We start from the raw sequence: 23,709 nt of genomic DNA, 5'->3' as shown, positions 1-23,709 counted from the left end.
CCTGAAAGACAATTGCCTGTGTGCTCGGTCCACCATTTTGAAGTCCTAGCCATCAGACCAAAGGAGCAGCGGCTCTGTGGGTTTCTCTTTTGCACACTGGAAGACTTTGTGGAAATGCCGTCTATGTAAAGGAGTTGTGAATGAATTCCAAGGAGCCAACGGTGAGACCCACCCCTTCCCCTGCTGAGCACTTCTTGCGGAGACAATCCATCAAAGGCCCCTGTGTTCCTGACTGAAGAATTATAAATTCTAGATGCATTTGCCATAAGAACAAAAAGGGGATGAGGTCCCCAGAGTGTCTGGACTAATGATGAGGGGATGGGGAGAGTCCTACAGCAAGCTCGTCAGACTTGTCAAGTGATTGACTTAAGGTGGCCATTCAAAGCTGAAGCAGGATCAATCAGAGCCTTTGCCCAAATACGAGGGAACCCGAGAAAGCGTGGGCTCACTTCATTTTCTCAGAAATTGTCTTCTTTCAGGCCAGTTTTAGCAGGTCCTGGGTGAATCCCATTAATGTCCCCTCCCTTCTCCTCATTCTTCCTCTTGCTCATGCTTCCTTGCTGCTGAAAAGCCCCTCATGGAGGAGAACCCAAATTACAAGAGGTCACTTTCCCAGAATGCTTTGCAACCTGGAGTTAGTTACAGCTAGGTTTGTTTGGGCAGCTGCAGAACTTGTAGAATTCTTGAGAAGGACAAGATGGTTGCATAAGGGAGGCCTCTGTCCGAGGCGGCTGCTAGGATGACATTGCATAAGAACAGGCCACCCGGTGCTGTGGTAGAAGACAGCCTGTACCCAGGAGAGGAAGGCCAAGCCAGCCTCCAAGCTGCCCCATTACCTAGGATGATCTGTCTTTGGAAGGTTTTTTAGAAGCACATAAGAAATTTCTGTCACTTCGTCTAAGAGATGAAACAGTCGGGAAATCTGTTTTGATTTCCATCTGTAAATATCATTCAGAGGCTAAGGTTTGGAGAAATCACTTAGTGGCCTAGTCACACACCCTCTCATGCTCTAGCACACCTCCTGGTCCCAGGGAGACAGGAGCCCCGGGTGGAATGAGACTCACAGAGTGTGTTTATTTCTGGTGACGATAGCAGCGGCAGAGGGGGGGTCGGCCAGACGCAGATGGAGGGACAGAAAGGGTGGACGCTGGAGGGTGTGTCTGTTCAGGGGACATCAAGGATTGGTCTGTCGACATTCACAGTGAGGACACAGGCCAGAACAGCAAGACTTAGACGACAGCAAAGGGACAGACAGAGAGACAGACAGAGGGGTGGGGGCAGGGGTCCCCAGACATGCATGGCCCCCTGCCTCTAGGGGGAACTCTGGGGATAAGAAGACAGACAATGGAGGCCGAGAACCTCCCACCCTGAAACAGGGAGCTGGGCCTGCTGCCTCCTAGCCTCACGCCTCCAGGATAAGGAGGAACAGGTCCAGGCCGCCCCGCACCAGCAGCTCGGACATTATGGCTTCGAGATGAGTTCACAGTCCGGGCAGGAAGGGATGGGTCCTGAGGGCGCCTGGTCCAATCCCAGGCCTAGACCAGACCTAAAAGTTGAAGAGGAGAGACCTGAGAGGGTAGGATGTAACCACGTAGCTATATCAGCACCGTGGAGGGGGCCTAGTCCCCTCCCTCCGGCCCATTTCCCCCTCCCTCAGGCCCATTTCTCCCTCCCTCAGTCAGAGCTCAGAGGTGCACCTGCCTCCTCCAGGACTTACCCTCACTCTGAATTCTCTTTCTCTGACAATCCTTTGCCGCCCTTGGTAAAGCTGCTTAGAGTCTTCTCCTGGAGTTGGGGGTGAAAGAAAACAACCTCCTTACCGTGAGGGACGATTCTGTCCCATTCCTCTACATGCTGTCTTAGTTCCCGGGCGGGGGGCGGGGCGGGGGCGGGGGCGGGGCGGGGGCGGGGTTTGGGAAATGGTATCACCATCCATTCTACCAGCGGGGAAACAAAAGATAAATATCTAAAAACGCAAGTAGATAGGGTCACAGAAAGGGGCCATAAGGTGTGTCGGAGGCTCAGGAGGTCCTGGGGAGCCACAGAGCAGTCCGCAGGTTTTGGGCAGGGTCGGCTAGCTAGAGGCTGCCAAGCTGCCTTGGGCTGAAACCCCGCCCTCCAGCGAAGGTCTCCATCCTGCAGTGTCACCTAGTGGTGGCAGTGTGGCTCACTGGAAGTTTCCAGAGTAGAGTGAGTGAGCTCATTGAAACAGTGAATGAATGCCCAAGGGAACACAGCTTCTGTCCTCACAAAAGGGTCCCATCTCTCAGGATCTCAATTCTGAGCTCTGGGCCTAGCTGTTCAACCTGCTGGAAAAGGGGCTTGTGGATGTGTGTGGGGGGGTGCAAGTCTCAATGGAGAGTAGAATCGACTTGGGATTAGCCTCAGCCTCAGGGATAGGGTTAGCCTCAGACTCAGACTCCCTCATTCCATAGCCCAGTCTGACCTGGAACTCACTCTGTAATCCAGGCTGGCTTGAAACTCAAGGCAGCCTCCCTGTTTTGACCTCCTGAGAGGTCTTACAGGTGTGAGACACGAACCCAGCATATACACTGTTTAGGGTGACTTTTCCTTAGAACACCAAAGCAACAGAAAACTACCAAGAAACAAAGATCAAGGCACTGAAATCTACATCACTCTGAACAGAATTTACAGCAACTTTACTTTTCTCCACTTCTGTGAAAGCAAATTTGTCAATATTTTCAAAGTGGATGTCTTTGCAGAGAGAAAGCAGTCACCTCGACGTTTTCTGTGAACCCATGGATGAGTGTGTGTGTGTGTGCATGTGTGTGCTTGTGGTATATTCATGAGTGTTCTGTAGAGACATGGTGTGTACATGTGTAGCTTGTGCTTGGTGTATACACGTGTGGCTGTGCATGCGTGGACTGTATGTGTGATGTGTGTTTGTGTGTGCAGGTGTCCATACCTATGTGTATACATGCCTGTGCACAGACGGAGCCCAGAGCAGGATGTGGGTCCTCTGTTGCTACTCTCCCCCGACTGCCTTGAGACAGGGTCTCTGCCTGAATGGGAACCTTACCACTCCAGCTAGGCTGGCTGCAGGGGAGCTCCCTTCCCCTCAAGACTGTGGTCGGGGACGTGGCAGTCATGGGTGCTGGGGATTCAGACTCAGGTCCTCTTGCTTGCAGAGCAAAGGCTCCTACTCACTGTGCCATCTCCCCAGCCCCACTTTGTGTTTTGAGACCAAGTCTTTCAACAGGATCTGGGGCTCATCAATTAGGCTACGCTGTCTGGCCAGTGAGCCTCAGACTTTTTTCTGTCTCTTCTTCCTCGCTGCTGGGTTTTTAGGGTGTGACTCCAGACCTGATTTTTACCTTCATTCTAGGGCTTTAAACACAGTCCCCATGCGTGCACTGAAGGTACTTACTGACTAAGCTGTCTCTCCAGCCCCAAAAGGCAACCTTAAACAACTTTTGCATGGCTGAGAAGTGGAGGCACAGCTTCTAATACAAAAATGGCCACTTGTTCGGGCTGGAGAGGTTAAGGGTTAAGAGCACTGGCTGCTCTTCCAGAGAACCTAGATTCTGTCCCCAGCACCCACAGGGCAGCTCAGATCCATCTGTAAGTCTGATTCCAGGGGATCTGACACCCTGTTCTGGCTTCGGCAGGCATTGCACGCAAATGGTTTGCAGACACACAAGCAGGCAAAACACCCATACACATAAACTACATTCTTTTATAAAAGTGGCCACAGCTACCCGGTCTCCCCAACCTGTGCCCCACCTTGCCCACCTGAGCCTCCTTCTAAGCCCCTCACAATGCTCTGTCTTCCAGAATGTTCTCCCAGGGCCTGTATGGAAAGCCCTCTACCTCAAAAGCCTCAGACCACAGCCCCTAGGCAAGAAACCGACACACAGTGTTCTTTGCAAGGGATGCTACCCGGCGACATTTTGTTACGTCGTCTTTGGAGTCTGTTATTGTTGTGAGTGTTGTGGTGTTGCTGAGCTATGCCCAACTGCCTGCTATTTTCTTATTCATTCAAAAAAGAATACTTCTCTTCTTTACACCGCCATCTACTAATATTCACACCTTGCTCTGAGGGAGAGGGGGAAAACGGTTTATCACCCAGCTTGTTCCTATATTTTGTGTTTAGCGTCTGTGGGAAAGAGTAGCAGCTGGCCACTCCTAAACACTCGACAAACTAAACCCTCACAGTGGCCCTCGACTTAGCTGCCAGTCACAGGCTGGAGAATCGGTAAAGGAAACCGAATCGCTCTTAGCTCACGCGGCAGCCAGACAGCTTGGGCCCTCGGTGCCCGTGCAGGGCCGAGGTGGCCTCCACTCACCTCCACTAGCTGGTGCCAGTGCTCCACAGGCTTGCGAGGGTTAGCCAGCATCTCTGCCCAGTGTTCTCTGCCATGTGGGTCAGCGGCCTCTGGGCCCACGCGGCACACCCCGATCACTTCATTGTGGCCGATGCTGGGGATTGGGAAAGCGATTACCGGAAAGGTCGGGGGAGGTAGCCAGCCACCTCCAACCGCGCCTTGTCCCACCTCATGGGTGCTCTCACCAGTCATAGTCTACCACTGCGATACTGAGACCCACGTTCTCCACGCTCTCCGGAGCCACGTCGAACACCAGGGCCTCGTTGTATGTGGGGTTCAGCGTGTTCTTCTTAATGGAGGTCTTCCGTTTCTTCAGACGCCGCCCCTCGCTGATCAGAGAGGCCTTCACGTAGGGGTCTGTACAGAGAAGCCAGGGAACTGAGCAGATCCCTTCTTCCTCAGGCCCAGGGATCCAGGCCTCAGCCCTCCTCTCCCAGACCCTAATCTTCTTCAGCAACCCAGACACACCTGAGAAACCAGTGAGGTCCATTGCTTTGAGGTTAGAGGCTTTGATGATGGTCACGGTGAGGCGCCCGGCCGTGGGGAGGTAGCAGAGTGAGAAGTTGAGCTCCCCAAGATCTGCCTTTTCCTGCAGTGGGAACAGAGGACAGGCAGCGTGACCATCTTTCCCTGCAGCCCTCGCCATTCTACCTTCCCTGCGCCCCACTGCTAGGCTCCCGTGTACTGAACAGTCTGACTCTTGGCTAAGGCCCCATAGCTTCTCTACTACAGCTGTTCACCATCATCAGACTGTTTGTTCTGTAGAGAAGATGGTGGGGCCCAGAGACCAGGGAGAGGGAGAGAGAGAATTGGCAAGAGAGAGACAGAAACTGAGAGGAGAGGACAGAGATCAGAGAAAGAAAGAAATGGACAGAGATCAGAAAGAGACAGAAACCCAGAGAAACAGGTAGATGGGGTTAGGTGGGGGGATAGACAGGTAGAGTGGGGCACTGACCTGGTAGGCAGGAGAGACAAAGGCCAAAATAGAGAAATAGTCAGAGACTGAGGGAGAGACCTAGCGAGAAGGGGGAACAATCATGCCCGGTGTAAGTCATCAGAGTGCCAGGGCCCAGAGTTAGGGGCACACACGGGGCTTGAGGGCACACAGGAGCTTATGAGATAAGATCACAATGTTAGGGCTTTGAAGGGTCAGGGATGAAACCAGGCTGAGGGGGAAAGGTTTCATGAGCAGAGAGAACAGCATGTGCAAAGACCTTGACAGCAGTGAGCTGTGCCAGGGGCTGGAGGCCCCGGGGTGTGGGTCCCACAGGACTCTGGCCACTGCTTCCTTCTAGAGTGTCCCAGAACTGACAAGAGGCCTCCCTGGACGCTTTATCCTGTTCTTCGTGTGTCTCACGTGCTCTCCAGCAATCTTGCCATCCTCAAGTCATGTAGGCCAGGAGGCTCTGTGTGTGGCTCAGTCTGTCTCTTCTCTGTGGCCTCTAGCTGCCAACCCTGCCGCCTGTGACTGAGTGCCTGTTCCCACCTCAGCACTTGCTTCTCTCTGTCTCTTCTACCTTTCTCTCAGGGTCTCTGCTTTTCCACTCTGGTGGGGGAATGTATGAATGAAGGCTGAGTGAAGGCCTCAGGTGACAGAGGGCTGGGCAGAAGGAGACAGGACGGAGGCAGAGCAAAGCCCTTGCACGGGCACCTCAGGTGGCAGCTGGGTGAATGGGAGTTCCTAGGTCCTGGAGACTGAGGGACAAGCAGGTTTCTTACGGAAGAGCTCCAGGCAGCTGCTTCATCCAAATCCCTGACACAGGAGAAGACTGAGGCCCAGAACTGCCCTCTCCTGGATCCCCAAAACTAGTAGGAGCCACAGATACAAACTGGGTTGGGTATGAGGCCTGAGGACCCAAGGGCTCAGGACACTCAACCAGGCCTCAGCATGGCACTGGGACCACAAGGGAATGAGAGGTCCCTTGCCAGGGGCCATAAAAACCAGAGAGTCCAGGGTGTGGGCTCTTTGATCTGATGCTATGAGAAGTAGGAGGAACCCAATATATGAGATGTCTGAAGAGCCAGGTGGTAGGATTCCCAAGGAACCCCAAGAAGACAGAAGGAAAGGATATGGAAGGGTTTGAAGGGAGTGATTTGAAGAATTAGGACCTTCAGAGAGGGCCTGAGTGCCGGAAGTCTGGAAATGAATAAGGGGCTGCTGGGAGGGAAAGTTATGGAGAAGGAGTTGACTAGTGACACCTAGGCCAGAGGGCAAAAGTCACAGTGATGTAGTGTGAAGTCCTGAGGTACTGGGTGGGAGACAAGCTTGGGAGCCTAGGCTTCTGGCCTGATGGTAAGTAGTATTCCATAAAGCCGGAAAGGGCAGAGATCCCTTTGAGTCCCTCTATCATCCTAGCTTCTGTGGCTGCAATATTCCCTCAGAAGAATGCTTAGGCCACTCTGGGATGGGAAATGAGAATGTGGAAAGTCCCAGGTGAGGAGGGAGAGAGACAAGGGGACCTGAGGATGCAGAGAGAAGAACCAGCCGGTGCCAGGGCCCATTATGGGATGGAGCCACTGACCGAGCCACCCTCCAGGATGTCCCTCCAGAGTGGACGGTCAGGGGGCTGTTCAGCAAGCTCCAGCAGGTTGTCCAAAACCACCTGGCCGATGAGATCGTGCCTCGAGAATCTGTCGAAGTCATAGACACTGAAGTGCAGCTTGCGCTGCGCCAGCTCGGCCAAGGGTACCGAAAACTGAAACGTCTCGTTGAAGATAGGGTTCAGCGTCTTCCTGTGCACCTGTGGGGTGGAGGCAGAGACAGTTCTGATGCCCACTGGCTTTGTTCCCAGGATCAGTAGATCATGTGCCCCTATCTGCCCTGAGTGTCCAGATCCAGCCTCCTCCCTCACACCCACGGGACCTCCCAAGTCTCGTCTTTCAGACTCAGGATACAGATTTCAGCCCTATTTCCTCACAGCCACAGATCTATACTCTGCCCTCCTCCTGAAGACATGGAGGTCCTCCCTAGCTCTTCTCTTTCAGGCCCAGAGGTTCATACCACAGCCCTCCTCCATAACGCCCAACCTCCTCCAAATACCATTTTTCTCAGACCCAGTTTCAGGTCCCTGCCTTCCTCCTTCAGACCCAGGGATGAAGACTCCAGAACTCCTCTCCCAAACCCAGGAGTTCAGATCCCAGCCTCCTTCTCTTGACCCAGGGGTCTTCTCCAGATTCCTCCCTCAGACTCAGGATACAGACCTCAAGCCCCCTTCCCTCAGACCCAGGGCTCCTCCCCAGCCCCCTCTCTCAAACCTGGTAGAACACACACACACACACACACACACACACACACACACACACACACACACACACACACAGAGTGTGAAACCTGCCCCCTTGCCCTGACCTTGGTCTGGAACTTCTTTTTGCGATCAGGCAACAGGTAGATCTTGACGTAGGGGTCTGAGAACCCATTGGAGTCCTTTGCTGGGAGATCCAGGGCCTGAAGGATCCGCACCACGAGCTGGTCAGAGCCATAGAGGTACCGAAGGGCAAAACTGATGCGGCCACAGGGTGCCCCTGCCTCCCCAGAGCCCCCGCCGCTTCGCCGGCCACCAGGTCCAGTGCCCTGGTATAGCTCTGGCTTGATCTGACCGATGAGCTTGGCTTTCTCCTCTCCGCCTGGCAGGGGTAAGGGCAGTGCAGGTGGTCGCTCCTCACTGCTTGGGTCTGCTTGGGTGGTCAGGGTCTGCTGGGTGAGGGGCCGAGGCAGGGCTGGGTACCTGTGTGTCAGGGAAGACCAAAGTGAGGTTCAGATCCAAGTGGCATCTGATCCCATCTGATTCCCAGCCTTGATCTTGGATAAGATGCCTGTGCTTCCTGAGCCTCAATTTCCCCATTTGCAGCAGGAGTGTTATCTGCATTTCTGAACTAGCCCCAGACAGACCTCAAGGTCATCAGGACTCAAGTTGGTGGCCAGATGTCCTTTCCATCCTGATACCTCAAAGCCATCTTAGGCCCGGCCCCCATTTCCGTAGCTCATCACTAATGGCTGCTCTGGGCTCGGCCTGTCCTCTGCCTGCCTAGGCTACTGGCTGCATTTCTCCTTCTCTAGATGGCTCAAGAGTTGGCACCTCTCCTCCTTGGCTCACAGCCCCGCAGTGGCTCTCCAGTGCCCTCAGGACGCAGCCTTCCCACCTGCCACTTCTAGCCTTGATGGGTCTGGTGTCCGAAGCTTCACGTCCCAGGCTTTTCCCAGATTTTATCCCCTGCCTACATGCCTCCTGGCTTTCACACACACACACTTGGCCTCTTCTGCTCTTTCTCCTGCCTGAAACAATGTGGGCACCCCTTCTTAGCCTCCCCACCATACAAGTGTCCATCACGATACCTCCACCTCCAGGAAATTCTCAGCTTCCTCCAAGCCTTGGTAGTCTCCAGAGCTGCTTCCTGTCTCCTAGTGTGTACCCCTTGGACTGTCAGAGCCCTGAAGGTGGAGGCCTGGACACAGCATGTACCAGAGGCTGATCTACCAGACCCTAAGCTTACATGCACAGACAGAGGAAGACTGAGAACAGTCAGGTGACCAACAGGTCCAGGCTTCTAATTATAGCTTACACTGAATGGGACTGATAATTACCTAAACCTCAGAGACTAGTCCCCATCAAACCTAGGCTTTTTGTCAGCTATGCCAAACTTTGGCAGAACCACATCCTGGCATCTCATTGAGGGAAGGGTTCTACCCATCAGTCACATCTCCCCAACCCCTCCCTGGGGGATTCTAGACAGGGGCTCCCCCACTGAGCCATGCCCCCAGCCTTATTTTTAGTTTTTATTTTAAGACAGGGTTTCTTCACTAAGTTGCCTAGGCCAGCCTCAAAAATTAGATCTTCTTGTCTTAGCCTGCAAAATGGCTGGGATAGCAGGTATACTACCACACTAGCTTCTAACCCGAGATTCTTGTCTCCAGGCTACTTCTTCTTCTTTTTTTTTTTTTTTTTTGGTTCTTTTTTTCGGAGCTGGGGACCGAACCCAGGGCCTTGCGCTTCCTAGGCAAGCGCTCTACCACTGAGCTAAATCCCCAACCCCTCCCTTTCTCTTAAGTATAGGAGTCTAGGCCTTGGTCTCATCCTCCCTAGCTTCCAGGAGTCAGTATACCATTACCTGTCCTGACCCTGGTATCGGAAGAGCCACAGATAAGAACGAGACAGAGAAGCAGAGTGTCATAGTGAAGCCCCAAGCCCAATCCCCTTTCTCACCTGGTGGTGGGTGCTAGACTTGTGACCTGCTGATGAGACTGGGCACTGGGCAAGCCCCCACCACTGGGAGGCAGCAGGAGCAGCCCAGAGCCTGTTCCACCCTCAGAAGGCAGCTCAGGGGATGTCTGGCTTGGTTTGACCCCAGCAGCTACCACAGAGGCCACAGCAGCCTCTGGATATGAGTCCATGTCCAGGTAGGAAGGTTCTGGAGGCTCAGAGCCCCCAAGGCCACCTGGTTCCAGCAGTTCAGCAAATGGTGGATGGTGGGCTGGGTGTGCATGATGGTGCGGACCACCCAGCAGGGGATGGCCACCTAGGCTGGCTCCCAGATGGTGCCCACCACCTCCTACCAGGCCTGCCAGCCCAACCCCAGGGGCTAAGTCTTTGCGCAGGGGGCCACCACCCACTGCTGAGCCCCCTTTGTCCCTCCAGGGCACCCAGCACAACTTCCAGGACACGAAGAGAGAGACACCCAAGAGGACGATGCCACAGAACGTCACGATGACTGACAGCAGGCTCACGGAAATGTCTGGAAAGGGTGAAGAGAGAGATCGTGGGTCATGAGGGGTCAGGTCAGTGCTGCCTTGACTACTTTCTCAGAATGCCTGGGTTTGCGCTCTATGCTTCTGCTATGGTCACACTGTTATACAATGGCTGTTTTACAGAGCCTGTGGGGGTCACATTGTGTAGGTAGCAGGTCCTGAAGGCTGTCTTCAGGCTTTGTTCTCTCTAGCTCATGTTGTTTCTCTGTCATGGGGCATTTCTGAAGGACAAGACCTCTCAAAGCTTAGAGACGATCCAGGAAAAAAGTTGCTACCTGTCCTTGGGAATCCACCTTAACTTCTACGAGGTTTATGCTCTGCCTTTGGCACGTGGGATGAATCTACTCTGTTCTTTGTTGCAGTTGACAGCAATGAAGGCAAATGACAGGCAGAACACAGTAGCAAACATTTTGAGATGTGACAATATAACTGGCACCTCAGGGTTACCCCGGGAGATTGACAACATATTGGCCCCATTCAACAACAGGAAGTGGAGGTCCAGAGACACGAGATGATGAATGGGGACAGGGGTGAGACCTCAATCAGTAAAGTACTTGCTGCACAAGTATAAGATCCAAGTTTGGATTCCCAGCTCCTGCACAGAAAGGCTGGGCAGCGTAGCATGTGCTTGTAATCCCAGCACTGGGGAGGCAGAGTCACCTGGATCCTTGGGAGCTGACTGGCCAGTCAGCCTAGCTTACTTAGTGAACAGCGAGTCTGTTTCAAAAAACAAAGTGGACCAATATCATCTATGGTTGACCTCTGGCTTCTCTTGTGTGCAATGCACACGTGCACGGAACCTCCCTTCCCCCGCCATACACCACAGTTGCCACACTTAAAACCTATGTTCTTACTTTCACACATCATTACTTTTTGGTGAAGAGTGGCCCGAGAGAGACTTCCTTGTTCAGATAACCAGTCTCAGGACTGTGGTCACATGATATAACATGCTAACTGGTGCCTTCTGAATGTCAGTAACATGCTACCCTGTTTTGCTTCGAAAGCCCAGCACAGTCCATTTCTTACAACCAATGTTTTATGGCTCTTTCAGTAATTAGTACTGGGAGTGGGGTTTACGGTGTATGGCTCCTTTTCTATCAATACCAGGAGAAGGGTCTCTTGGATGTAACTCTCTAAGCTGTGAGAATTTATTTGGAGGAGACTCCTGGGATGGGAGTTAGAACAAGGATGAGCCCTTGCTGTTTGTATATGGAGAGATTGTTGGGCAGGGAGGTAACTCAGTCATTGCCAGTTGGCACATCTAACCATAATTGCTGTGTTCAGGGAACAGTCAGAAAGAAGGAAACACCTCGTAGTGCTAGATCACCTGGCGATGCAAAAGCAGGGTGTGACATTAATCCTCATGCTACCGTGTGACCTAAATGTGATATATATCTCATGTCCCTGCTGCGAAGACTGAGACTGTGGGAAAAGGGAAGTCTGGGGAATGTGTGCCAGGTGTTGTTGCAAGGACCCTGAGCTTTGTCCTGCCACCTCCCTCGGGGTGCTCCTGCCTATGTAGCCACCCTTCCTACAGAGAGCTCTAGATGCAACTGAAACCAGAGTTCAGGATTTTAGAAGCCTTTTGTACCTGGGAGAGACCAGCACATGGGAATCATGCAGCAAACTGGCTAGATGCTTCTAACATTGGCAGTACAAGATCCCCGTCCCAGAGAACTTCAAGCCTCTCCTGCTCCCCCATGCCTGTCTGCACAGCTTAAAGAGTGAAAAGCCAGGGCAGCTGTGTGCCTAGAGCAAAAGACACACTCTCTCCAAGCCTGACCAGCCCCTAGGTGTGAACCTGTTAGAACAGGCACATATCTGAGAGCTCCAAGCTCTTGAGATGTTTTCCCTGTTGCCCTGAGCCACGCTGAACAGTCATGGACAATGCTAAATTACACTGGGCCCAAAGTCTATCACTGGAAGAGCTAAGGAATAAGGTTGCCACACAGACAGTCCACATCATCTACTTGTGATGCTTCTTCTTCACTGTCAATTCTCCTAGATTTAAAACTACCTAGGAGCTAGGTGTGGGTGGCTCATGTCTGTCATTTGAGTGCCTATAGGCTAAGATAGGAGGGTTGCTGTGAGTTTACGGCCAATCTGGGCTACATAATGAGTCCCAGGCCAGTTTTGGTTACTGAGTGAGACCCTATATCAAAATGTAAAACATGGGGCTGGGGAGACAGCTCAGTCAGTAAAGTCCTGAAAGCAAAAGGAACTGAGTTTGATCTCCATAACCCACATAAAAATAGTCAGGCATGGCGGTGCACACGTGTAATCCCAGCCCCCACAGACACAGAGACAAGCAGATCTCTGGGCTCACCGGCCATGCAGCCAAGCTGACTTGATGAGTTTCAGGCCAATGAGAGACCCTGCCTCAAAAAATTGAAAGGCATGTGCCAGCAATTAAGGGTACTTGCTACTCTTGTGGAGGACCTGGATTTAATTCATAGCACCCACATGGTGGCTCACGACCATCTGTAACTCCAGTTCCAGGGGATCTGACAGTAGATATGTGGCGCACAGATATATATGCAGTCAAAATAGGTAGACACATGAAGTAAAAATAAATTAAAGAGTAGACAGCTCCTAAAGGGTTTTCTGACTGCCAAACACACTCGTGCACACATGCAGCACACGTCTGTAAGTGCAAGGGCATTTCCAGAGAGGACTCATGGAGAACCCACCCAATACAGCCAGCACTGCCCTATGACCTGGAAGCCCAAGTGCAATAAAATAGGAAAACCAGGTAGGAGCAGCATCCCCAGGATCTGTTTCCTGGTTGACCATGCTGTGAATGCCTTCTTCCTATGACAGAGCCACACCTCTGAACCCACGAGCTAAGTAAATCTTCCCTCCTTTGTTTCCATCATGAATTTGGCCACAGTAACGCAAAAGCTAGTGGATGGATCACATGCCCGAACTCCAACCAAAACGCTAAGCACTAAGGTTTGGGGGCGCTTCTCTGGTGGGTAATGAGGAGTCACATACCAGTATAATGGGAGAATTAAAGATGACCTGTGACCTCACTGGAAGGGAACACTGGACAGTCATACCTCCTGCTCCTGGACTCTGCCCCACAACCAACACCCCGCCTTTGACTGATTTACTCTGTAGCTTTTTGGTGTGATTAGTTCTTCTAGAGCTAGCCATTGTGGTTCATGTCTGTAATCCCAACAGCTGAGAGACTGAGGCAGGAGGGTTATTTCAAGTTTGAGACCAACCAGGCTTCCACAAAGCCTTATCTGATCCCCAACTTTCTCCTCAACTCAAAAAAAAAATCATGATTTCTGACGGGGATATTTCATGGCTGTAGTTAGGAAGGAGTAGGTCTATGGGACAAAACTCCAAGGTCGGGGGTTAGATGGACCAATAGAAGCAAACAAGCTATTTCTCCCCTTTCAGGGGTTCAGAGACAAAGCAGCAGCAAAACAGAGGCAAGGCTCTCAATGGGACTGTACAGGGGGTAGAAAGCTGAGCGGCTCAGCTCTGACCTTCCCAAGTCTTTGCTGTTGGGGAGTTGGGTAGAAGGCAGTGTCTAGTCGGGACAGCTGGGGTTCTGACCTGCATCCGGACCCCGGGGATATCCTCTGATTCGCAGTTCGTTGAACTCTTGACACCTGTCATTGGTATCAGCATCTCGGATCCGTGCACAGAGGTCTGAAACCAGGATGAGGGCCCGCCGACAGAGGTCATCTTCGTAGTCCCCAGACATAGTGGCCACGTGATCCTACACTTAAGAGTGGGGTGAGCAGAGACGCAGATGGGGACAGGAAAGGTGCAGCGAGAAGGAGGGAGGAGGTCTGGTAAGGGGGCAAAGGCCAGAGGGTGGTGGCTCAGGAGCCAGGATTAGAGGATTGAAGATGACAGATGTTATCGTCACTTCTTGGGGTCACCATCTAATGAGAGCAGTTAAGGAGCAAACAAATCAATGGAGCCACGCCAAAAGGCAGGGCACTCTCGGACTAAAGGAATGTGTCCCACGGGGGCACAGACTGAAAGTCAGGGCAGGTATTCTGAGACCCAAAGTGGGAGATTGGAGGCAGCCATCTATAGTGGGCAGGCAGACTGTGGCAGGTAAAAGCATTTTGGGCAGCTGGAACACCATTGGTGGGAGGCTTAGAGTGGAAGGCGGCTGGAGGGTCAGAGGAAGGAGAGTCAAGTGTGAGGCAGAAACCCCAAGTTGAGAGAAGGGGAGCTACGGGGACAGATGGAGATAGGACCCAGTGAAGTCCGCAGCCAGGGAAAGATAGACACAGAATGCGGAGTATAGAGGTTGAGGAAGGAGAGGCTGGGAGTAGCGTGCACTTCATTTTATCCAAGACATGGTGCACACACAGAGAGAAGTGAAACAAGGAAGGCAGGGGTGTGGGCAGAAATACAGAAATACCTTCCAAAGAAAGACAGGTAGGTCAGGAGAGAGAGAGAGAGAGAGAGAGAGAGAGAGAGAGAGAGAGAGAGAGAGAGAGAGAGAGAGAGAGAGAGAGAGAGAGAATATATATATGCCGAATTCCAGGTTGGACAACCAGACAATGGCTGGAGACCTCAGATACAAGGCAAAAGAAGAGAGTTGGGAACACAGACAGACAGACTCATGGTCTGGAAAAAAATTTTTAAAAAGGAGAACAGGAGAGAGAAGTGGAGGTGGGAGAGGAGGGAGTGACACAAGATTTGGGGCTCGACAAGAGACATGGGTGGGAAAGGGCCCCCCCTCCTCGGAAGGAAAGAAGGAGGGCCAGACAGTCAGGAGCAGAGGGGTTGCTGATGAAGACTGACATTCGGCCAGGGTCAGACTCACCTGTGCTTATCCCTGCCTTGTCTTGGGTGGCAGCCGAGGAGGCGGGGGGCGGTAGCCCATGGGGGTTGCAGGGTGGACGAGCCTAGCCGCTGCGGACCGGTCCCCACGCTTGCCAGGTGGCAAGAAGGGGGGCTGGTGACTGATCTAGGGACCCAAACCGGGAGGGGAAATTCAGCCCAAGCTTTGCATCTTGCCCCACTCGAAGTAGCTGCGCGACCCCAGATGACCCCGGTGAGGTCCAGCCGCCCCCTCCCACCTCCGTGCCCCCAGCAGCTAGTTAAAAGCTTAGGGACTACAACTCCCAACTGGTCTTGCTGCTAATGCTACTGCAGCTTTATCGTACCAACGCTGCAAGGGCTGCTGGGAGTTGAAGTCCTCAATGTATCCGGTCTGCAGAAGATGGGATTTTTCTTGGGGAGGGGTGCTGGAAGGGTTAAAATGTCAGGGTCCCAAGACGCTGCAGGAGAGGGGAACCGAGTCCAAGAGCTCAGAGGTCACATGGCTCTAATCACTTAGAGGTCATGAGATGGGTCACTAATCCCCATATTCTGGGGATGGGAGGGCGAGGGTGAAGTGCACCCAGGTGTATTGAAATCAAGATCCCCCTTTTTCCAGGGCCACGTGCCCCTCCCCTGGGGCGTCCAGCTGGCACTGCAGACTCAGCTCTCCAGCTCCAGATGCGCCCCTCTTTGCACCGACCTCCGCGCCCCCACTTGGGGCCGCCCCCTTGGGATGAGGCTGGGGCGGGGGCGGGGGAGGGGGAGGGGCGGACTCACCGGAGCCCCGGCTGCTGCAGCCCCGAGCGCGCGCGCGCCCGCCCGCCGGCTGCCGCGGTGCCCGCCTGGCTCCTCCCCACCCCTGTCGCAGCTACTCGGCTCCTCCCAACCCCTTTTCCCCCCTCCCCCGCCAGCCCATGCAACCCAGAAGCCAAAATCGGTATGGCCCTAGCGTGCACTTCCCTGGACTCTGGTTGCAGTTTCACCTCAGTGAGAGGCCACCTGAGGGATCTAGAAGGTTAGGATTCAGAGGTCCCAGGCCACACAAACTCCTTCCTCTAGGGAGCAAGCCCTCAGGGTTTACAGCTGAGCTGGCAGGAATGAAAGCTGGCCACAGTAGGTCTCAGGTTTTAGATAGAGCCACAGGCACTGGATTTGAATCCTGCTCTAATCCCCTTGAGACTCTTAGCATCCCAAATCTTGATGTCCAGCAAAATACAATGAATTATCTCCTAAGGGATGTAGCTGGAGAAACCAGTCAATGTGCGCCAAGCGCTGGCACCAAGTAGGTGCTTAATGACCACTTACGGGCGCGGAGCACCCAGTTTTTTTTACCATATTAATAGCAACTAATGAAAATTGCCTCTCACCACTACCAGTGTAATGAGTTAAGAGCTTTTGAAGATGTCTTCTCATGGAATCTTCTCTTTGGCATAAGGAAGAATGCAATCAAGTTGTTCCCATTTCACAGAACAATTGAGGCCCCTGGGGATTTAATTCCTCCCACAGGTCCTGATCCTCATAAAAGCAGCCCAGAGGGGTGGCTTGGAAGTCCCTGTCTCCCTCAATTGCTATTGTCCTCCCTTTTCCTCCAACCAGTTATCCAAAATAAACACACCCCCCAAGGCCTGATGGCAGAGGTCTCTCTTCCCAGGGGCTCTAGATGGTAAGGGAAGAAGACAGCAAGTTCCAGGTCTGCCTGGACTGCAGATGAGTTCAAGACCAGCCTCCGCAGACGAATGTGACGCTGTCCAAAAATCAATAGAGAGCTGGGGGTGCGGTGTGGCAGTACTGCCCCTGTCTAGAATCCTCCAGTGAGGATCTGGGGGCATTGCTAAGAAGTAGAGCCCTTGTCTAGTAGAATCTCCCAGTAAGGTGCTTGGGTTAGTACCCTAGTTAACCAGTGTTTGCGAGCATATCTGAGACCCTGGGTTCAAAGCAATCCTTTTAACTAAATTGCCCTCCTCATTGTAACCTATGCATGCATTTTTGCAGTCATTGTGTCGGAAGCCTCCAGAAAGGTTCCTGGCTCCATCCAGGGTCCCGTGCTTATGCTTCTAGCCTTGTCTCACAGGAGTCTGAGGAAGCACGCATAGGTGTCTGCCCACCAAAGGTGCGAAAGGACTTAGTGGCGAGTCAACTCCATCCTAGCCATGCAGCTCAGCCTGACCAGGCGGTGACACACAGAAATGTGCACACAGATGGACTTGCCAGCTTCACATGACACATCCTCAAAGAAACACTGAGTCTGAGGCAGCTCCGACACGGCGAGGCAGCTGCAGCAAGAACTAGCCATCTGTGCGACTCAGGAAAATGCATGTGTGTTAAATGCCAGCTTGGCACGCTGTATGACTTCTGCTGGGTAAGTTCCTAACTGCCTTAGTTTCCCTCTTTAAAAAGGAGGAAGACTTTTAAATTAACAAAGAAACAAAAACTTTGGACACTAGGTTTTACTATGAAGCCCAAACCAGATGAGAACTTGTAATCCTCCTGCCTCAGCTTTCTGAGTGCTAGTACTGCTGGTCTGTGCCTCTACACCCCCCAAAGGTGATGATAATCGGTACACATGTGTGCATGTATGTATGTGTGCATGTGTGCACATGTACTGTACAGGTGTCAGGGTGTCCTCTATCTTGCTTTTTGGCTGACCTGTGAGTTCCATCAATCCCTCTGCTTCTACCTCCCAGAGCTGAGATTAAAGTGGGCGCCCGCCACCACACCTGGCTTTTTATGTTGTTCTGGGGATCAGACTCATAGCATGTTTGCTCAGTAAGTGCTTTACTGACAAGAGTTTTCTCCTGGGACCTGAAATTGATAATTTAAAAAAAAAATCAGGTATTGCATCATTATTTCGAAGATTGAACTAAACTACCCTGGGTTCTGCCTGCCTAGAGTCACCCATGGCTCAGTAATAGAGCACCTGTCTCTTATTCCTCAGGTGAGGGGCTGGCGGTGGAATTCGGTGGTTAAGATGCTTTCTGTCAGCTAGTGTTTGGCGCTGTCAGTGCTCGTGCTTATACTTGTTCATTGAATCCTTACCTGCATCTGACAAGTGAAAGGAAGAGGGCCCTAGAAGGCAAGGATCCTACCCGCCTCCCGTAGAGGGGAAATGGCTGAGTTAACTTGAAAGTCACTTTAGGTCTTGCTGGGGTGACCTTGCTTTACATTGTTTGAAGGTATGCCTGGTATTTTCAGTTGTTAATTCTGTACAAAGAGCTAAGAGCTGGCAGGATTCCATATTGCCATTTCTATCCCACCACCAGTTTTCTATATGCAATGCTCATTATTCCTCACCCTCCCCAAAGAGGAGGCTCAGGCAGTCCTTGTGGCCTGAAGGCCACCCTGAGAGCCAATCAGGCGTTTTCTTGCTGCTGATTGGTTTAGGCTGAAATATGGTTTTTGTATAATAAAGAGCTGATGGTCAAACCTGGGTCAGGAAGTGAGGGGACAGGATTTCCAGAGAGAGAGAGAGAGAGAGAGAGAGAGAGAGAGAGAGAGAGAGAGGAAGAAGAGGAGGAAGAGGAGGGAGAGGAGGAGGAGGAAGAGAACTTTGGAGAGTCAAGAGAGACAGAGGGCTGAAGACACTGAAGGAATCAGAAAGGAGAGAATGGAGCTGTAGGCAGGTAATGAGAACTCCTGTAGGGAGAGGTAGATGGTGGAAAAGTTAGGATAAGTTTAAGTGAGCTAGCGGAGAGACTGGCCCAACTAAAGGCCAACAGCTTTAAACTGTGTAGAGCTCTGTGTCTTACTTAAAGCACAGGCAGGTTCGCAGAAGCCCTGTGTTCGGTCTGAACCTGGCGCCTTGACTTTATGTGCATCTAGGATATTTGAGGGCCTTGGGTGTTGTTGCCACTGGGCGTGAAAAATGGAAACCAGGAAACAGAATATGCTGGCCATTCTACTTGATTTAATAAAAAAAAAAAAGGAAGTAATACAGTCCATCAATTCATCAATTCTCTCCAGGCAGAGAAGATGGCTTAGCGGGATAAGGAGCTTGCCACCAAGCCTGACGTTCTTGAGTTTGGTCCCTGGGACTCGCGTGGTGGAAGGGGATGGACACCTGAAGTGGAAATGTCTGGTTACTTTGGAAAGTCAGTTATAACAAATGATGCTTTGCTGGTGAACACAGGTGAAAGGATGCCTTGCTAAAGCAGACATATGGTGGAGGAGTATAAATATGACCCCACAGACAGTGGGAGTGAGAGCATCAGTTGTCTTGTGTCACCTCCCTAATCTTCACTAACAACACACATGCATCAGTTTGCCTTACATCGCATTGTTGCTGAGCTCTGCTGGCAGTGACACCTTAGACAGAAACTCCGAAAGCACTCCTGTGGCTCTTGCTGCTTCCGAGGCCCCAGGCCAGTTGGTGAGGCTTGAACTGCAGCTGCTGTTTCCTGCAGAGAGGACTGGACTACAGCAGCTGATTAGTATTTGGTGTTTGTTACCAGACTGAAGAGCTCATATCCTGACAAATATTGAACTCGCCCCCAAAGAACTATTTCTGGTTTTTTGTTTTTTGTTTTTGTTTTTTTGGGTTTTTTTTTGTTGTTGTTTTAAGATTTATTTATCAGACACACCAAAAGAGGGCATCGGATCTCATTACAGATGGTTATGAGCCACCATGTGGTTGCTGGGATTTGAACTCAGGACCTCTGGAAGAACAGTCAGTGCTCTTAACCACTGAGCCATCTCTCCTGCCCCAAAGAACTATTTCTAAACAGGTCCACTTCCCGTGTATTCTAATAACTTTTCCACTACCTCTGGTGGCTGGTGGGCTAGAGGGGAGGTTGAAGATTTATTAAAATAGGCTGCAAAAATTTATGTCTACAGTCACTCCCAAGCTATCCTCTGGTCTACATATGTGCGCCATGGCGTGCATGTGTCCACTCATACAGAAGATATGAGAAAATTTTTTCAAGTTTAAAAAGTTAGCCTCGAGAGCACTGATACAGAGACAGATGTGGACCATCTTGGGACTGTCCAGGCAAGTTTAGGGTGCTGAGAGCACTGGGGAAGATGTCAGGGAAGGCTTCTGAACTCATGAGCTTATATGGGGCATGGCAGGATCTAAGGTTGAAAGAGATTAAGGGAGGAGGGTGTATGGGTTTGAATGAGAATGGTTTCCATTGGACCATAAATTGAAGTTGGTCCCTCGTTAGTGGAATTGTTTGAGAAGAATTAGGAGGTGGCCTTGCTGGAGTGGGTGTGGCCTTGTTGGATGAGGTGTGTCTCTAAGGGTAAGCTTTGAGCTTTCTTTTTTTCTTTTTTAAGGGGTTTCCTAGGCACCCAGTGAGTTTCTTTCTTTTTATTTTATTTTAAAGATTTCTTTATAAGTACATTGTCGCTGTCTTCAGACACACCAGAAGAGGGCATCAGCTCTCATTACAGATGTCTGTGAGCCACCATGTGGTTGCTGGGATTTGAACTCAGGACCTCTGAAAGAACAATTAGTGCTCTTAACTTCTGAGCATCTCTCCAGCCTGGCTTTGAGTTTTCAAAAGCCCACTTCAGGCTCAGGCTCTAGCTCTCTCTGCCAACGACTTGTAGGTAAGATGTTGCTCTCAGCCATTCGTCCAGCACCCTTCATGCTTGACTGCTGCCAGGCTCCCCATCATGATAGAGGTGGATTGGCCTTCTGAAACTGTAAGCAAAGCCAGGATTAAACAGTTTCTTTTAAAAGTTGCCTTGGACATAGTGTTTCACCATACCAACACAGTAGGAACTAAGACAGAGAGGAGACTTAGAGAAAGGGAGAATCTGAGGGAGACCTGTGTAGAAGGGGGCTGGGTTCAGTCAGTGGGATGGCCATCGGAAGCTGCTCTCTGTCATTCTCTGACGTTTTCGCTACCTTGGACAGTGCCTGACCCATCACGGGTACTCACCAAATCGAATGAATGAATGAATGAATGAGTGAATGAATGAATGGCCAAGGGGATAAAGAAGAAATGGGTGGATGGTGTGATGGTTTGAACGGGAATTTTCCCTTATAGGGTCGTGTGTTTGAACACTTGGTCCTTGGTGGTACTACTGTTCAGGGAGATTGCAGAATCTTTTGAAGGTAGAGCCTGGCTGTAGGAAGTGGGTTACTCACATGGGCTTTGAGTGTTCATGGTCTCCATCCACTTCCAGTTCCCTTTCTGCTTTCCGTTTGTGGTTAAAGATGTAATCTCTGAGCTTCCTGCTCTGGTTGCCTTCTGCCATGTTTCCTCAGCTGTTCAGAGCTTCCCCTCCAGAACCGAGAGCCCAGGTTAATTCTTCTACAGGTTGCTTTTGTCATGGCGTTTCATCGCAGCAGTAGAAAAGTAGCTAGTGTGGATGGAGGGATGGAGAGATGGATGCTACTTGGATGGCTGCCTAACTAAGGATAAAGGGGAGAGGGGAGGACCACTGGGTGAGGAAAAAGTTGGACAGAGGGTTGACGGATGGATGGTGGTGTTTATGAATAAGTAGTGGGAGAAGAGATAGGGTCATGGGCGAACAAATTGGACAAATCCCTTTGCACTCCTTCCCACAATTCCCTGAGGCATTCTCTCCACCTACCCATCCTGCTTGCCTAATGGGAATCCCACAGGATGCCGCTTAATCCCACCTGAAAAACCTGTGCTTGAGGTGGGCCAGGCTAGGTCCTGGGGTTCAAAGAGATGCTGTGCAGATTCATACCCATCTCTGCCTGGACACAGATATCCATCCTTCCCAGTGTTCAGTAGCTAGAGATAACCTCAAGAGAGAGGTCAGCCAGCTTGCCAGGGTTTGTGCAGAGGGAAGTAGGAAAGAAAACCCTCCAAAGAGAACTGCAGCCAGCACTGCTGCAGTTCTGACATCATCTGTGAAAATGGAGGAAAGTGCTGACTCGGGAATGTGGGTCCTGGGCTCGCGGCCAAGGGTTGCTGATGGCCTGACAGAGGTGGCAAAAGTAGCCGAGAGAAGTAACTGGCAGCTGGACAGAGGAAGCAGCCGGGCAGCAGGGGCAGAAAATTGAAGAAATGGAGACACAGAGCAATAGGGACGAAGAGAGGGAGGAAGAGAGAGGCGATACAGGACAGGGAGAGATGTTTCCGGGGAGATGCGCAGGACACACAGAAAGGGGTAGGGCCACACAGCACGGTAAAGATGCACAAAGTTGGGTGTGAAGTTTGGTGAGTCAAACTCAGAAAGAGCGGAACCAGGCTCAGGAGGCTCCTCCCCTCTCTGAGGAATCGTTGGCTGATGGTGATTGGTGGACGTTGACTGATGATGGTGATTGGTGGAGGGGAGCCATTTTTCTCCAGTATTATAGCTACCCGCAAGTTGCTTCACTGTGGTAAACAACCACACCCATTCTCATACGAGGAGGTCTAATTAAACTCAGTGGGTCAAAAAAGAGCTGGTGGCACAACCTTTAATCCCAGCACTCAGGAGGCAGAAGCAGGTGGATAACTGTGAGTTCGAGGCCAGCCTGCTCTACAGCAAGAGTTCCAGGACAGCCAGGGCTACACAGAGAAGTCCTCTCTCGAAAAACCAAAAACTGAAATAAAAGTAGGAGAGGGAAGGATGTTGGGAAAAAGAGCTCCAGAGGATTGGGAGAGAAATAAGAGGTGAATGGGAAAGGGCGACACTCGGAGGAAGCAAGAGACAGAAAGCTAAGGAGGTTCTGAGAGCCTGAGTATGATCAGAATACAATATTCACATATATGAGCTTGCCAAATAATAAATGAAACATATGTATGCACGTGTGTATATCTTATTTATTTATTTATTTATTTATTTATTTATTTATTTATTTATAAGAATTTAGGTTGGGTTACAGACAGAGAAAAAGAGAACTGAATTTGAAGGACTGATAGTTGTTCCGGAAACTTTTCTATTGCTGTGATAAAATGCTGTTATCAAAAGCAAAGGAAAGGGCTTATTTGGATTATACTTCCAAGGCACAGTCCATTACTGAGGGAAGCCAAGGTAGGAACCATGGATGGGAGTTGCTTTCTAGCTTGCTTGCAGACCCATGCTTCTGCTTGGCTATCATCTAAATTCCAGGCCTAGGGAATGTACCACAATGGGCTGGGTCTTACACCACCATTAACAATCCACAATGTGAGCTAGGCAGTTCCTCAAATAAGGCTTCTCTCAGATGACTCTTAGCCTTGTGGAGTTGACAGTTAAAGCTAACCAGGACAGAATAGTGTCACTGAGCCATTTCCACTGGCAAGAGATGAGAGACTGATCTCAGAGACATGAATGCAGTGGTTTGAATGAGATGTTTCCCATGGTTTTGGGCATTTAATACTTGATGCCTAGTTGTAGCATTTTGTGTGTGTGGGGGGAGTTTAAGTGTGGTCTTGCTGCAGGAAGTGTGTCTCTGGGGGCCAGGCTTTGAGAGTTAGAAGACTTGGGCCATCCCTAGTTTGCCCTCTGATCCCTGATAGCAGTTAAAATGTGAGCTTTCAGCATTTCGTTTCTGCTGCCACAATTCCCTGCCACCACTGAATCTTATCCCTCAGGAATTGTAAGGCCAAATGAATCTTTTCTTTCTAAGTTGCTGTGATAATGGTGTTTTATCATAACAACAGAAAGCGACTAAGACTGGTATTAGTTTCTCAGCCTTCCAGGCTGCCCTGTCTGGTCTGAGCCTGTATTCTCTTCTTCTACATACTATAGTCTCACAAGGATAGGAGGGGCAAGGTCCACTGGGCTGGGTTGCATTGTTAGACACAAGAGGTTCATTCATTCATTCATCCATTCATTCATTCATCCATTCATTCATTCATTCATTCAATGCATGTCTCTGGGTAGTAAAAGTGAGGGTTTAGGTGTTCCTGTGTCCATGGCAGTCAAAAATGCTCT

General features: G+C 51.0%; 1 protein-coding gene across 9 annotated transcripts; it reads right to left on the bottom strand.

Annotated features, from left to right (window-relative positions):
• Positions 1-1,049: 1,049 nt before the first annotated feature.
• On the bottom strand, positions 1,050-15,755 carry Syt3 (synaptotagmin 3). 9 transcript variants are annotated; one of them, XM_063282281.1, is made up of 12 exons: positions 15,667-15,741; positions 15,234-15,347; positions 14,891-15,034; positions 13,657-13,827; positions 9,548-10,076; positions 7,696-8,071; positions 6,869-7,087; positions 4,815-4,935; positions 4,532-4,703; positions 4,308-4,440; positions 1,718-1,785; positions 1,050-1,546 (listed from the first exon to the last, which is right to left on the bottom strand). In XM_063282281.1, exons 4-11 carry the CDS (start codon positions 13,805-13,807, stop codon positions 1,720-1,722), a joined length of 1,767 nt encoding a protein of 588 aa, XP_063138351.1. In that variant the 5' UTR covers positions 13,808-13,827; positions 14,891-15,034; positions 15,234-15,347; positions 15,667-15,741; the 3' UTR covers positions 1,050-1,546; positions 1,718-1,719.
• Between the last annotated feature and the right edge of the window lie 7,954 nt (positions 15,756-23,709).

Source organism: Rattus norvegicus, chromosome 1 (assembly GCF_036323735.1).
Source record: "Rattus norvegicus strain BN/NHsdMcwi chromosome 1, GRCr8, whole genome shotgun sequence".
In the NCBI taxonomy this organism is placed as follows: domain Eukaryota; kingdom Metazoa; phylum Chordata; class Mammalia; order Rodentia; family Muridae; genus Rattus; species Rattus norvegicus.
Note: the sequence above shows the minus strand (reverse complement) of the source record. Positions and strands in the feature narration are given on the sequence as shown.